The following is a 15023-nucleotide window of genomic DNA, read 5'->3' as shown; positions in this document are numbered from 1 at the left end:
ATACAAATTGTTTTGTGATTTTTTTTTTTGTTGCAGGAAAGCAATACATAAATATTCTAAATAACATCATCATCATCATCAATCATCAACCTGCTGATGTGTGTGAGGACCAGATGATCTTCCCAGACACATTCCCTGGAGCACAAAGTTAAGCATCAGTCAAGTACCAATGTCATGTTTTCTGCAAGGTGGCCTCAAAATGCTTACTGTATATATGAATAGGCAAACCAAGGCTAGTTCTGATATAATATTTAGCACCTACTCAGCATTTTTCTGAGTGATCCTGTGAGTGTGTATCTACAGGAAAGATGTGTCAGAATGGGTTAGTTTTGCAGTTTCCCCAGGAAAGTTTCCATGAACAGAATTCTTGATCCCCTTGATATTGGTCTTGTGGTAGCAAGCATAACTTGTCCCCTTAGCTAAGCAGGGTCCACCCTGGTTGTATATGAAAGGGAGACTAGAAGTGTGAGCACTGGAAGATATTCCCCTCAGGGGATGGAGCCACCACTCTGGGAAGGGCATCAGAAGGTTCCAAGCTCCCTCCCTGGCTTCTCCGAGATAGGGCTGAGAGAGATTCCTGCCTGCAACCTTGGAGAAGCTGCTGCCAGTCTGTGAAGACAATACTGAGCTAGATGGACCAATGGTCTGACTCAGTATATGGCAGCTTCCTATGTTCCTATGTTCTGCAGATCATCTCTGGAAAAGTGATGTGAAGGTGTTTGTAACATTACTGCAGAAAGGTACCTCATGAGGAGCAGGAAAGCAGATCCCCTCTTAAGATTTTGAGGAGTTAAGAACATAAGAACAGCCCTGCTGGATCAGGCCCAAGGCCTACCTAGTCCAGCATCCTGTTTCCACAGTGGCCCACCAGATGCTTCTGGGGAGCCCACAACCCGGAGATGAAGGCATGCTACCCTGAGCCTGGAGGTAGCTTAAAGCCATCAAAATTAGTAGCCGCTGACAGACCTGTCCTCCATGAATTTGTTGAATCCCCTTTTAATAAATCCTATTGAAATTATAGGGACAATTGACATTAAACTGAAAATTCCTTTGAAAATTCAATGAAATTAAACTCCCCTGCCCAACCTAACAACCCATATCTTTAGACGCCAAAACGTATTCCACCCGCCAACAAAAAATGCCTTTCCTCTCCCCCTGCCACCGAAATTGAGTGCCTTCCTTTCCTCACCTCTCTGTCTGCACCCCAGTGACGAGGACCAATTGTAATGTTGGAGGAAGCCTCAGCTGGGTGCAAGAAGAGATGATCTGCTGCGGGGGGGGGGGAGCCAAAGCACGTGAGTGAGCATCCCCACGTTACACCGCACGCCCAACGGCCAGAGAAAGCAGGTATTTGGTGCGTCCTGGGCGGGGGCTCCCATCTTCTGCGTCCCTCCCTCCCTGCTAGGCCTGCAGGTGTATCTCCTGCAGCTTCCCTGGGGCCGTCTGCCCTCGGAACTCCCACCTCCGCTAACCCTGGAGAGTCTGAGCCGCCCTTCGCCTCCTCCCGGACCCTGCCGCTCTCTGCGCTCTTCTTCCTCTCTGCCCTGCTGCGGGGCTTGCAGCCGCTTCCTCCGCCCCTCCTGAGCCCTTTCCTGCTCCCTCCTGTCTCTGCTTAGTTAAGTACTTCTGAAAGATTAATGACGGAGCTGTGGGCCCTCCTCTTGGGACACCGCCGCGACTTGCAGGAAACTCACTCGCGGTCTGGCCCTACACTTCTCTTTCTCGGGCGACGAGGAACCCTGTTTTATTTTCCCGGCAAGCGGCTGCCCATCCCGCCTCATTCATACAGTTTCTTTTTCTCCGCGGCTGCAAGGAAACACGCATCCCTCTCCATCCCATCTCTCCATAGTCTTCTTCTTGCCTTCCTTCTTCTCTCCGTCGTCGTATCCAGCCCCCATTTCCCCGCTCCTTGCCCCGCCAAGCTCTCGCTTCCTACCGACAAATCCCGGCACTCTTTATCTCCCCATCTATCCATCCCCCACACCTCTCTAATCTCCCTTCTATCCTCTGCACACATTTCTTCCCCCCGCACCCCGCCCTCTCACTCACACACATAGATTCCCTTAATCCCGAGCCGGGATACTGTGGACGGCCCCCGTGTCGCTCTCCGCGGTGCTGAATCCCAGCGCTGGGCGGGGCCCCCCCTCTTCTTCGGGACGCTCAAAGTTCTCTGCCGGCGACGCCGAGCCCATCGCGACTCGTGGCCCCTTCCTCTAGAGACCCCCGCCCCAACCCGCCTGCACAGGCTGCGGGAAGGTGGCTGCGAGGGGAGGCGGGGGGAGTCGAACTGGATGTCCCTGCAGCGTCCCACGCAGGGCACTGGCATTAGTGCGTGTCGGCAGAGCTGCCCCAATGACGCTTCTGCCCCTGTCGGTGGAACGGGCACGGGGCCAGGCAGGCAGCGCATCCCCACGCACGGCTCCTCAAGTTGAGATCTTGGTGCCATAGAAAGGACTGAGCACGAGAAGAAAGTAGGAAAGGGGAGGAGGAGGAGGAGGAAGAAGAGGAAAAGAGGAAAGGAAGAACAGGAGAAAGAAGCCAGAGAAAGAAAAGGAGGGGGGCAGGGGGGGAAATCCACAAGATTTGTATTTGCCGTCGAGGATATCAGCACGTCAAGCAACTCTCCAAAGACGCCTTCGTGATGGAAGTCTTTAATTGTTAACCTTCCTGTCTCCAAAGGTTTGACTGGGACAGAATCCAGGGGACCCTGCTGCCTCTTTCTTTCAGCCAAAGAAGCAAGGAGCCATGGAGATCCGAACCGAAGAGCTGAAGAAGTTAGTCGGGAGGACCTTAGGACAGCTTAACAGGTAAGGATGGAGGCATGTGTGTTCTCTGCCAGAATGAAGTCCCTTGTGAGGTTGGCCAAAGTCCGGGGAGAAGCTTCAGGGCAGGGTTACCAGGTTGGTTTCCATAACCAGCAATATTCTGTGTGTTTTTGTTTGTGCGCACAATAAATTTTCTCTGAACTGGAGGGGACATTTCTGTGAGAGGAATTGAGGATGTCCTGGCTTACATTTGCAGAGGGGAAATGTTCAGTTTTTAACACGTTCATGTTCTGCTGCTCACTCACACGCAGCCGTGCACACACTCCAATATTGCGCCTACGTGCTCACACCTGCATTGGCACACACATTCACGGTGGCACACTCAGGAGTATGCCACACTAAATCTCAGTACCAGCTTTGAGTGGCATGAGAGCCATTTTCTTGTGATCACTTGTAATCATCCACAACTCACCTAAACATGTCCAGTCTCACAAATTTGACCTAATGGTATCTTATTCCTTCTCCGTTGTGAGAGCCAATGTGAGTTCTGCATTTAGACCAGAGAGACTTGGGTTCAAATCCCTCGCTCAGCCATGAGGGTCACTGGGTGATCTTGGGCCGGCCATGATCTCTTAGCCTAACCTACCTCACAAGGGTATTGTGAGAAAAAAATGGAGGACAGGGAGGCTGTCTGTACCAGCCTGTGCTCTTTGAAAGATGGATAGGATAAAAATGTAATAAGTAAATAAATAATACAATGCAATATTGATGTGTGTTTAAATATTCAGAGCCATACACATTTGTAGAAATTCAGTATGCACATTTGCAAACACTCTTCCACACATATACTCAAAATCGCCTTCCTTCCTTCCTTCCTTCCTTCCTTCCTTCCTTCCTTCCTTCCTTCCCTTTAGGTTTTATCCTCCATGTACCACAGCCCCCTCCCTCTCCCTCTTTTGAATACACCTTCCATCCAGTTTATTTTTAAAACTCTTCCATTCCTTGCTTTTAGCCAGATGGGGTCTCTCCGCTGAAACCTGGACACTTGGGTGTATTCTGTATCATCATGTTCTGATTGTTTGCTCACGTGTGCAAAATTATTTTCTTTTCTTTTTTTCCTCTTCTTTCTTTTTCAGCCTTAGATATTGAATTAAAGCATATCCCTCCCCTGCCCTCTCCTTCTTACTTTTGACTTTAATCATATCAGCACAGCACTTACGTATTGGGTCATCACAGAAGGGGTAGAGAGAGGTGAACATGATAAGAACAAAACCAGGGAAATATTTCTATTTTTAACCTTCATCCATTCATCTATCCCCTCCTCCCACACTGTAATCTCTCCCCCACAACACACACTCACACACACACACAGTATATATAGATTTATTTAATTTTTTTGGCCTGGGGAATATTTCATTTTCTTTCCCGTGATTAAATGTGATCTCATCCACCAGTTCAGGAAAAAAATAAAAGTGCTCCAGTAAAGGCAAGTCCCTTAATGGGCTTAAAAACCAGTCAGATAGGATGTGGGCGGGAGCTAGGATGAAGATTATGAACGATGAATTTAACAAACTCATATTATCTCCTTAAGCTTGCAGAGCAAGGGGTTGGGTGCTGAGGTCACCAATTCTCAGAGTAGGAGATTTAGCTGGTGAACATAGGCATCTGCCTTTTACTGAGTCAGGCCACTTGTCCATCTAGTGCAGTGTTGTCTACACCAGGGATGTCAAACTGTGGCCCTCCAGCTGTTTTTGGACTACAACTCCCATAATCCCCAGCCACAGTGGCCAATAGCCAGGGATGATGGGAGTTGTAGGCCAACATCTGCAGAAGGGCCACCGTTTGACATCCCTGGTCTACACTGACCGGCAGTAGCTCTCCATAGTTTCAGGCTAGAGTCTTTCCTAGAGATTGAACCTGGGGCCTTCTGCATGCAAAGCAGATGCCCAACCACTGAGCTGAAGCCCCAAACTCAAGGCTCCTGTAGAAGGAAGAAGAGTGGGACATAGGAAGCTGTCATCTCCTGAGTCAGATCATTGGTCCATCTAGCTCAGGGCCTCAGGCAGGAATGTGTTTTTCTCACACCTTACTGGAGATTCCACCAAGCTATGGAAAGAAGAGTGGATGGGAAACCTTAGAGAAGATGAGGGATGTGGGGGCAAGGCTTTGAGGGCCAGATTTTCCATGATCCAATATGGCTGTATTAAGAATTGAGAGGTCCACGTTTCTGGCATAGGTGCTGCAACCCAAGGGGTCAGCCTCTCAGCACATGTACAAAACACCACTTGGCATTAAAGCCGCAAGGAGACCACTAGAGCCCCTGGAGTTGGGGGCATGTAGGCCAGAGAAATTCTTTCTCCTTGCTTTGGCAACATCCCATATCTCCCCCCAACCACACAGTCAAGCCAAGGCTCTCTGAGCTCAGAGAGGTCACACAAGGCTAGTTCATGCGGCGAGAGCACCGTTGCTTTTCTTCTTCTTCTTCTTTTTTTTAAAAGCCCAAGCAAAGGAAGAAACCATACAAACCTCGCCCACTTGGAGGCGGGGGTGGGTGTTTGGCGGCCGTGGCAAAATTGCTTTACATAACTGGCATGAATTCCCATTTGAAATATGCACCGTCATAGCAGAACTTCATAAAATATTCACCAGAGTTATAAGTGGCTACCCTGAGAGCTCTCTCGCGCGTTCTCTCCCCGCTCTCTCTCTGTATTTATAGCCACACGGGTGTATGTCGATTGTTTGCAACTTTTGAGGTAGGTGGCTGAGACGGATGGCTGTGGAGGACCCCTCCCTTCTACAATATGGCTGCCTGGGGACAACAACACACCAGGAAGGTTTAGAAGGCAGCATACCTCCAATAGGAGAGTATGAGGATTAGAGAAGCCTCGACTGTGAAGTGTGTGTGGGGGGTGGGTGGAGTTTAGATAGACAGAGACACACAGAGACACGCCTATATGAAAGCAGGCCCACACTGCTTCTGCAATCACCCTGTACAAGGGCAGCAGAAACTGAGCCCTTTGTCATGATCGGTGAGAAAGGGCTTGACGGCAAGCAGAGAGGAAAGCCCTGGAAAGATTACCTCCACTGTTCCCTCTAACAGGGATTTCCAGATGTTGTTGACTACAACTCCCAGCATCCCTAGCTGCAGTGCCCTTTGGCTGGGGATTCTGGGAGTTGTAGTCAACAACATCTGGGAACTCCTGTTAGAGGCAACACGGAGTACCGCCCCACAGATGAGACTTACTCCTCGTCTGGGTGTGGAGATCGCACACCCTGACGTGCAGCTTGGGCAACATGGAGAGTCAGGAGCCGGAACACGCCATCCCGGCCCCTGGAACTCCCATAATGCACCACACAAACGCACAGTGCATTATGGAGATCCACCCCCCCTCCACTTGATGCTGGCCAGGAGTTGCACAGTCTCCCAGCTGGCCAATGATCAGGAAAACTTGGGCTTGCTTGCTTGCGCTTGCTCCCTTAACCTAAATTTGAAGGCGGGCTCTGGAGGCGGGTTTGCCACCATACCGCTGCCAGAGATGCGTGGCTCCCAGCAATTTTTGCGCACAGGCAAAACCGGGCTGGGCTTCCTTAGCCCAGTTTTGCCTGTGACTGAGAATAGCCTCTTTATCGAGAGTGAGAAAATTCAACATACTGAAAATCTCTTCTTTTCTTTTTTTTCAAAATTGAAGGCTGAGTTCACACAATCACAGCAATCCTGGTTAAAGAGTTAACCAGTATCACTGGGTTCTGTGTAGCTGATTGTAAGAACCCAGAATTTCCAGACAAGCTTGGTCAAGCCACTGTGGTTAAACCACATTTAACCCAGGATCTGATCCTGGTTACCTATCCTGGTTAAATGTGGTTTAACCACAGTGGTTTGATCACGGTTGCCTGGGATATCTGGGGTTCTCACCATCAACTGTACAGGCTCAGCGACTGTGATTAACTCTTTAACCAGGATTGCTGTGATTGTGTGGATGCAGCCAAAATCAAGTTTCTAAACCTTTTAGCTGTAGAACAGAACCTTGAAAATGCATGAATGGTGCCTGGTGAAATCTCAGGTCCGAGTGTGGCTGACAAGGTTGAGGGGGCTGCAGGGGTGTAACTATAATAGGGCAAGGGGAGACAGTTGTCTGGGGGCCCATTGCCTTGGGGCCCCCCTAGAGACAAGTCACATGACTGACTCCCCCAGCCACGCACCTACCCGGGCTTCCTTCAGTTGTATTCATCCTCCAAAACTGATGTGAGTGTGAAGACCTGGAGCTACCAGAACAGCATGTCTTTCTCTAGTACCATTAAATGACTTGTATCGTCCACAATTTACAAAACCTTTTAAAAATAATTTAGGATGGTGTTCTATTGTGGCACATAGATAGATAGATAGATAGATAGATAGATAGATAGATAGATAGATAGATAGATAGATGCTTTTTGTTTCCACTATTCAGCCTCATTTAAGATTTCTTTATTTTATGAGCTGAGCTTCAGTGAGGGGGGGCATTTTAAAATCTTGTCTCTGGGCCCTGTTCAACTGCTCACTAACAAATACCATTCAATGTATGTAAACATATTAGATTACCTGTATTTATCGTTCTGGCAATTCTGCAATAATTCCCCATCTCATTTGCCCTCTCCCTGCTCCCTGCAAAATGTCTATTATTTTATTTTATTTATTTAATTAACATATTTTTATAACACCCAAAAATCACGTCTCTGGGCGGTTAACAATAAAGCAAGCAAACAAAACAGAAAAAATTAAAACATTAGTTAAAATAAATGACAACAGAAAACTCAAAATATTAGTTAATAGAAAATAAAGGATACAGTAAAAATTAAAACATTTCAACAATTTAAATTTTAAAACAACATTTTAAAACAATGTTAAAACTCTTAAAACAATATTTAATTAAAAGCCTGGGTGAATAGATGTGTCTTTAAATACTTTTTAAAAGTTGTCAGAGATGGGGAGGCCCTTATTTTGGCAGGGAACGTGTTCCAAAGCTTTGGGGCATCAGCACAGAAGGCCCATCCCCGAGTAGCCAATGGCAACAGTAGACAGACCTCTCCTGATGATCTCAGTGGGTGGTGGGGACAAAGAACAGTTCTCTTAAATACCCAGGGCCCAAGCTGTTTAGGGATTTATAGGTTATAGCCAGCACCTTGTATTTTGCCTGGAAACTTAGCGGCAGCCAGTGTAGATCTTTCAATACAGGAGTAATATGTTTCTCTCCGAGATGACCCAGAGACCAACTGAGCAATGGGCCAGAGAGCTGAGCAGGATTTCAGTTAGCTGGAGGGTAAGACTTCAGTTGTAGGCATCTTTCCTTTCCCCTTCAACTAGCAGAGGCAGAATAAATTATGCAAAATAGGCGTCCATGCAAATATGAAGGTTTTTCATAATTTATTCAGGTTGCAGAATCTCATTTTTCTTCATGCAGAACTTGAGTTGGCATTGGATGTTTTTCAGTGCAGGACACACACACACACACACACACACACACACACACACACACACCACTTATAAATAGTCATTCACAGCCTAATCCTATGAGCCATCACAGGAGCAAATAAGTGTTTAGGATGGGGCACAATGTCAAAGCCTGTGGTGTGTCACTGATATCATGTAGCAATTCAGGATGCCTGCTATTCTGAGTCTACAGCACCGGTCCCAGTCGTTATTGTTTTCCATACCAGTCTTGGATAGCTGGGAGCCCTCTAATGAGGCAGATTGGCAGGAGATTTAAGGAGATGATCTGCAGCCTGATCCCATGTATGTTTGTCTGGAAGTCTTCAGTGGGGCTTACTAGAATTGCAACTTTAGTTGTCCAATGAACATTTAAGCTGTGAAGGTCACTGTCACGGAATGATGCAGTGGTCTTCAAGGGGAGGAGACCTGGTCTTGTGGTAGCAAGCATGAACTGTCCCCTTTGCTAAGCAGGGTCTACCCTGGTTTGCATTTGAATGGGAGACTACGTGTGAGTAAAGTGTGCTGTCGAGTCGGTGTCGACTCCTGGCAACCACAGAGCCCTTGGGTTGTCTTTGGTCGGATACAGGAGGGGTTTACCATTGCCTCCTCCCGCGCAGTATGAGATGATGCCTTTCAGCATCTTCCTATATTGCTGCTGCCCGATATAGGTGTTTCCCATAGTCTGGCAAACATACCAGCGGGGATTCGAACCGGCAAACTCTGGCTTGCTAGTCAAGTCATTTCCCTGCTGCGCCATTAGGTGGCTACATGAGAGTACTGTAAGATATTCCCCTCAAGGGATGGGGCTGCTCTGGGAAGAGCATCTGCCTGCTTGCATTGAGAAGGTTCCAAGTTCCCTCCCTGGCATCTCTAATATAAGGCTGAGAGAGACTCCTGCCTGCAACCTTAAAGAAGCCGTTGCCAGTCTGTGTAGACAATACTGAATTAGATGGATCAATGGTCTGACTTGGTATAAGGCAGTTTCCTATGTTCCTATGGTATTTTTGTACAAATGTATAAGGATCAGAGATGAACCTTCCTAAGATAAAGGCTGGTTTTACAATGGAAAATTTTGTCTAGGGATATTATATTATTTTTGTTTACACAGTCAGACAGGTGCTATTGACTGGTTTGTTTTATCCAGACATCGAGTCCTTCCCAAGGACCTGGGATGGCTGAATTTTATTATCAATGTTCTTGCTGTTATTATTATAGATATTGTCGCAGAATATAGGCTGTTCCCAGTAAAGCTGCTTTTTGTATTTGGCTGATGGTGATTTCTGTGGCCCCTATGGTGTTGAGGTGCTCTTCAAGGTGTTTTGGAATTGTACCTAGGGCACCAATTACTACTGGGATTATTTTGGTCTTCTTCTGCCACAGCCTTTCGATTTCAATTTGTAGAGCTTTGTATTTTGTGATTTTTTCTATTTCTTTTTCTTCTATTCTGCTATCACCTGGTATTGCTATGTCGATTATTTTGACTTGTTTTTCTTTCTTCTCGACTACAGTTATATCTGGTGTATTGTGTGGAAGATGTTTGTCTGTTTGTAGTCGGAAACCCCATAATATTTTTGCATCTTCATTTTCTACAACCTTTTCAATTTTATGTTCCCGCCAATTTTTGGCTACAGGTAGCTTGTATTTTTTGCAGATGTTCCAGTGGATCATCCCTGCTACCTTGTCATGTTGTTGTTATTATTATTATTAATTTGATTTCTATACCACCCTTCCAAAAATTGCTCAGGGCAGTTTACACAGAGAAATAATGCATAAATAAAATGGATCCCTGTCCTTAAAGGGCTCGCAATCTAAAAACAAACACAAGATAGACACCAGCAACAGTCACTGGAGGTACTGTGCTGGGGGTGGATAGGGCCAGTTACTCTCCCCCTATTAAATAAAGAGAATCACCACATTAAAAGGGTGCCTCTTTGCCAAGCTAGCAGGGGTGTATATATGGGCACCTTCTCTGTTGGAGGTCTTTGAGAGAGAAGGCTGTGCTGACATTTTGGCTGGATTGTTTTGAGAGGGTTTGATCCATGAGGTAGGAGGAGTAACTGGATTAGAGGAGGTCAACTGGCAGCCAATGGGATGGATCCAGTCCCTGATGAAGCTTCAACTGACCTGCTGGTGGCCCTGCCAAACTGTAAAAGTGAGGTGTGGTAAACTGTAAAACTGAGGATTTTGCTTAGTTTCACTTGCAAGGAAAAGATGCAATGAGATTGTCTGTGTGGTGTAGTGGGCTGGACTAGGACCAGGGAGATCCGAGTTCAAATCTCCATTCAGCCATGAAATTCACTGGGTGGCTCTGGACCAGTAACTTATATCTCAATCTAGCCTACCTCACAGGGTTGTTGTGAGAAGAAACATAACCATATGCACAGGGCTCTAGGCCCCTTTGAGGAAGAGTGGGATATAAATGTAAATTAAACAAATACATACATATTTCATGAAAGTGTTATGTTAGTGCTATTTCATGGAAACCATAGGTACACAGGGACATAGGAAGCTGCCTTATACCAAGTCAGACGATCGGTCCATCTAGCTCACTATTGTCTTCTCAGACTGGCAGCGGCTTCTCCAAGGTTCCAGGCAGGAGTCTTTCTCAGCCCTATCTTGGAGAATGCAAGGAGGGAATTTGAAACCTTCTGCCAGCAAGCATACAAACGCTCTTCCCAGAGCGGCTACATCCCCTAAGGGGGATATCTTATAGTAGTGGTTAGAGTGCTGGACTAGGACCAGGGAGACCCGAGTTCAAATCCCCATTCAGCCATGAGACTTGCTGGGTGACTCTGGGCCAGTCACTTCTCTCTCAGCCTAACCAACTTCACAGGGTAGTTGTGGCTCCTTGGAAGAAGAGCAGGGTATAAAATGTAATTAATCAATTAATTAAGTCTCCCATTCAAATGTGAACCAGGGCAGATCCTGCTTAGCAAAGGGCACAATTCATGCTTGCTAACATAAGACCAGCTCTCCTCCTCCCAGTCTTGGAAGAGACAAGAGCCTGTCCAACAATCCGCCTCTTGAGGGGAACTTTTGGGAATATCAATTCGCAATTTCCCCAGTTATTACCTCCTAGCACTCAAGCCTGTGCTCTCCACACATGTGGACCAGGGAGACTTGGGTTCAAATTCCTGTTCAGCCATGAAGTGCACTGGATGACTTTAAGCCAGCCATTTAACTTACAATCTAACCTACCTCACAGGGTTTTTGTGAGGATAAAAATAAACATAAAAACTTCCCAGGGCTACTTGGAGGGAAAGTAGGATTTAAATGTAAAAATAAAATAAATAAATGTACATGCTGTTTTACAAAGAATTAGAAGACAGGTCCCTGCCCCGAGGGGCTTACAATTTAGATATTTTACATAGCTTCTCACATGTGGACTTCATGCTACATTAAGACCATCTTCTGAAGCCTTGCTTCAGGTTTCTCTGCTTCTAGAGGTTTGGTGGGTAGTGACTGGGGACAGGGCCCTCTCTGTGGCATCCCCCTGATTTTCTGTGATGCTCCACTTCTCCAGAAACATTTGCTTAGTGCTTTCTCTTTTGGCCTTCAGGTAACAGCTAAAAAATAATGTTATTTGCTAAACAATTCTCATTTTTTAGCTTTTTAAATAACGTTTGATTTGAAACTTTAAAAACAACTGCAATTCTGATTGTGGTTTTAGCTTGGATTTTTAACTTGTTTAACTTAATTTGGTTAATTTTATCAGTCATATTTTACATTAATTCTATTTTATAAATGTTGTGAGATGCCCTGATCAGTAGTGTACTAGCGGGGCGGGGTATAAATATTTTAATAAATAATTTGCCTGAGCTTTTGATGAATAATGTTGTTCTCTGCTGCTTTTCATTGGTATGTTTTGCATTTGCTGTTTAGTGGAGGTTTCATTAGCCCTATTCACACATTCTGTTCAAAACTCATACAGCGTACACAGGTACGGTTATTCGCATGTTATGGTGAACACACGTACAGTACACTTCTGATCTTTACCATGCACTTGAGGGGACTGTTAAAATGAACAGTCGCTCACACAAAAACATGTGTGACTGTACACTCATCTGTATACTTGTACAACATAATGGGGCTGTTCTCATGGTCTGGAACAGGGTTAGAACCAGGGTAGGAGAGATGAGCATGCTCTCGATCAGCAGTCATGTGTTTGCCAAGATCAAAGTAGGAGAAGGGGAGAGTGATCGTGTGGGAGCCGGGAGCTGAGCAGGACAGGCATGTGCAATGATACAGAGAAATTTCTCTCACACACACATAACACTAGAATCAGGGGTCATTCCATGAAATTGATTGCCAAGAAATTTAGGTTCAACAAATGGAAGTTCTTTTTCACACAATGCATAATCAACTTGTGGAATTCTCTGCCACAAGATGTGGTGTTGGCTACTAGTTTGGATGGCTTTAAGAGGAGTTTGGATAACTTCATGGAGGAGAGGTCTATCAACGGCTACTAGTCTGAGAGCTACAGGCCACCTCCAGCCTCAGAGGGAGGATGCCTCTGAATACCAGTTGCATGGGAGTAACAGCAGGAGAGAGGGCATGCCCTCAACTCCTGCCTGTAGGCTTCCAACAGCATCTGGTGGGCCACTGTGTGAAACAGGATGCTGGACTAGATGGGCCTTGGGCCTGATCCAGCAGGGCTGTTCTTATGTTCTTATGGCCAACACACATTCCGTCCCAGCATTCTATTGAGGGTGGATGAAAAGTTGTCCTGCCCAGCTCCTGGCTCCCGCACAGTCACTATCCCCTCCTCCTGCCTCGACCTCTGCAAACACATGACCGTTGATTGGGAGCCCGCATTGCTCTCCAAACCCTGGCTGGGTGCTCCTCTGAGCCTGTTTTGCGTTGTGAGAACAGCTGTAATGTCTGAAAAGGACTATTGTTTACATGTCTTGTAAGCTGCCTTGTGGATCTGCTATTAATTTTTTGGAAAAGGAAAGGGAGGGAAGGGAGGGAGAGGGAGAGAGGGAGTGAGCTGGCTAGGTGATACCAACTTCACTAGAGATTCAGACCACCCATGAGAAAACTAGATTGTTCCAGCCCTCAGATTAGGATCTGGGGAGCAGAGTGGCCCCTTCCCTACCCATCAGGGTCCCTGGATATTGTTGAGCTGCAACTCCCATCATCCCCAGGCACAATGGCGTTTACTTGTGGTGACAGAGTGACTCTCCCAGCCAGAGAGCTGCTCTGTCTATGCCTCCTCTTTCCCATCCTATGCACAAATAAGAGCTTTCCTCCAGAGGTCTCTGCAATTGCATAGCAGGGCCCTCTTAGGGAAGCTCTCATTTGCTGGTGTGGAGGCAGGGGTCGCCTGGAGGAACTGACAACTGACCCAAGAATGACTTCAGCCAAGAATGGTGCTCTGTTGTCGCCTCCTCCCCACCATCCCATCCACCAAGATAATCTCTACCATGAACCTTAAGTGAGGAGGGGGATACCCAGTTAGGAGGGGGCCCACTGAAAGCAGTGTGCTGTGGCCTGCCACAGATTTGGAGCTGGCCTTGTTTGGGTCGGACCTGAACTACTGGCAGAAGATGATCCATGAATCCCTTTTGGTTCAGTTACTCTCTCTTTCTCTCTCTCTCTATACACACACACACACACACACACACACACACACACACATATATATATACACACACACACACACACACACACATACATACATACCCGTTGCTAATCCCATGCGTGGCAGCTCTCGCGAGATTTCGCAAGCGAGCGGAGTGGGGAGAGGAAGGTGAGTGGCCAGTGAGAGAAAGCGGCGGCCAGGCCAGATGCTGGGCGGCAAGAGGAAGCAGAGCTAGGTTGGCCACCCGCTGGGTGGGGACAACAAACTGGGGCTGAAGGGAGGGGGAAAGAATGAAGTAGGGCTGAAGGGAGAGGGGAGAGAATGAACTGTGGCTGAAGGGAGGGGGAGGGAGAATGGCTGAAGGGATGGTGGGGGGAGAGACAGGGAGAACAAGGGGCACAGATGCTCTGTGCCAGGTCAGCTGCTTTGATATATATGACACACAGACACATGTTTCATTCTTTGCTGCAGAAAGATCTTTGTGGTTTTGTACATATTTAATATTGTTTTAGTAGTGGTTTTATATTGTTTTATTTGTGTGTGGGTTTTTTTGTAAGCCAGCTTGGCGTTTATAACACAGGGCCTTTAGCTCACATCTCCCTCCAGAATGAAGGGTGTGCGTTCACATATCAGCCAGATTTACCACAAAGTCCCTGCGAGCTATCAGGGAGCACTTCACACATGATTTGAGGTTTTCATTGCCCAATTTATATCTGGAGGGTGGGAATCCACTTTTTGTGTCTGTTTTTTGCAGGGGGACAACTTTGAACTCACAGTAAAGCCTCGCAGTAAACCTGCGGTTAAGCCTGCTGACTGAAAACACTCCTGGTGATTTTGAGTGAAAAGTGGGGTATTCTGAAGTATACATAAAATAGACATTTCTTGTTTTTGTACTCATTAAACAGTCATGGTTTCCCCCAGAGAATCCTGGGCACCATAGTTTAAAGCAGGTGCTAATGAATCCTCTGTGACGTCCCTAGTCCTTTCCCCCTCACAGAACTACAGTTCCCAGGGTTCCTTGCAGAGAGGAAATGACTGTTAAACCAGTTTAAGCCTGTTGTATATATAAGCTGCATATTTAGGAGGTGGATACCTAATGACACAATGGGAAATGACTTGACTAGCAAGCCAGAGGTTGCTGGTTCGAATCCCCACTGGTATGTTTCCCAGACTATGGGAAACACCTATATCGGGTAGCAGTGATATA

The 15023-nt window shown here is 46.6% G+C and overlaps 1 protein-coding gene across 1 annotated transcript in view; it reads left to right on the top strand.

Moving 5' to 3' along the window:
* The first annotated feature begins 1230 nt into the window (after positions 1–1230).
* SLC17A7 (solute carrier family 17 member 7) overlaps positions 1231–15023 on the top strand; it is an 81968-nt gene continuing 68175 nt past the window's right edge. The window contains exons 1-2 of the mRNA XM_053263474.1: positions 1231–1347; positions 2680–2807. Coding sequence (XP_053119449.1) covers positions 2746–2807 — 62 coding nt within the window. The 5' untranslated portion in view covers positions 1231–1347; positions 2680–2745. The remainder of the gene's footprint in view (positions 1348–2679; positions 2808–15023) is intronic.

The sequence above is a fragment of the Hemicordylus capensis genome, chromosome 6, assembly GCF_027244095.1.
Source record: "Hemicordylus capensis ecotype Gifberg chromosome 6, rHemCap1.1.pri, whole genome shotgun sequence".
NCBI lineage: Eukaryota > Metazoa > Chordata > Lepidosauria > Squamata > Cordylidae > Hemicordylus > Hemicordylus capensis.
This window is presented reverse-complemented; position numbering and strand designations above follow the sequence as displayed.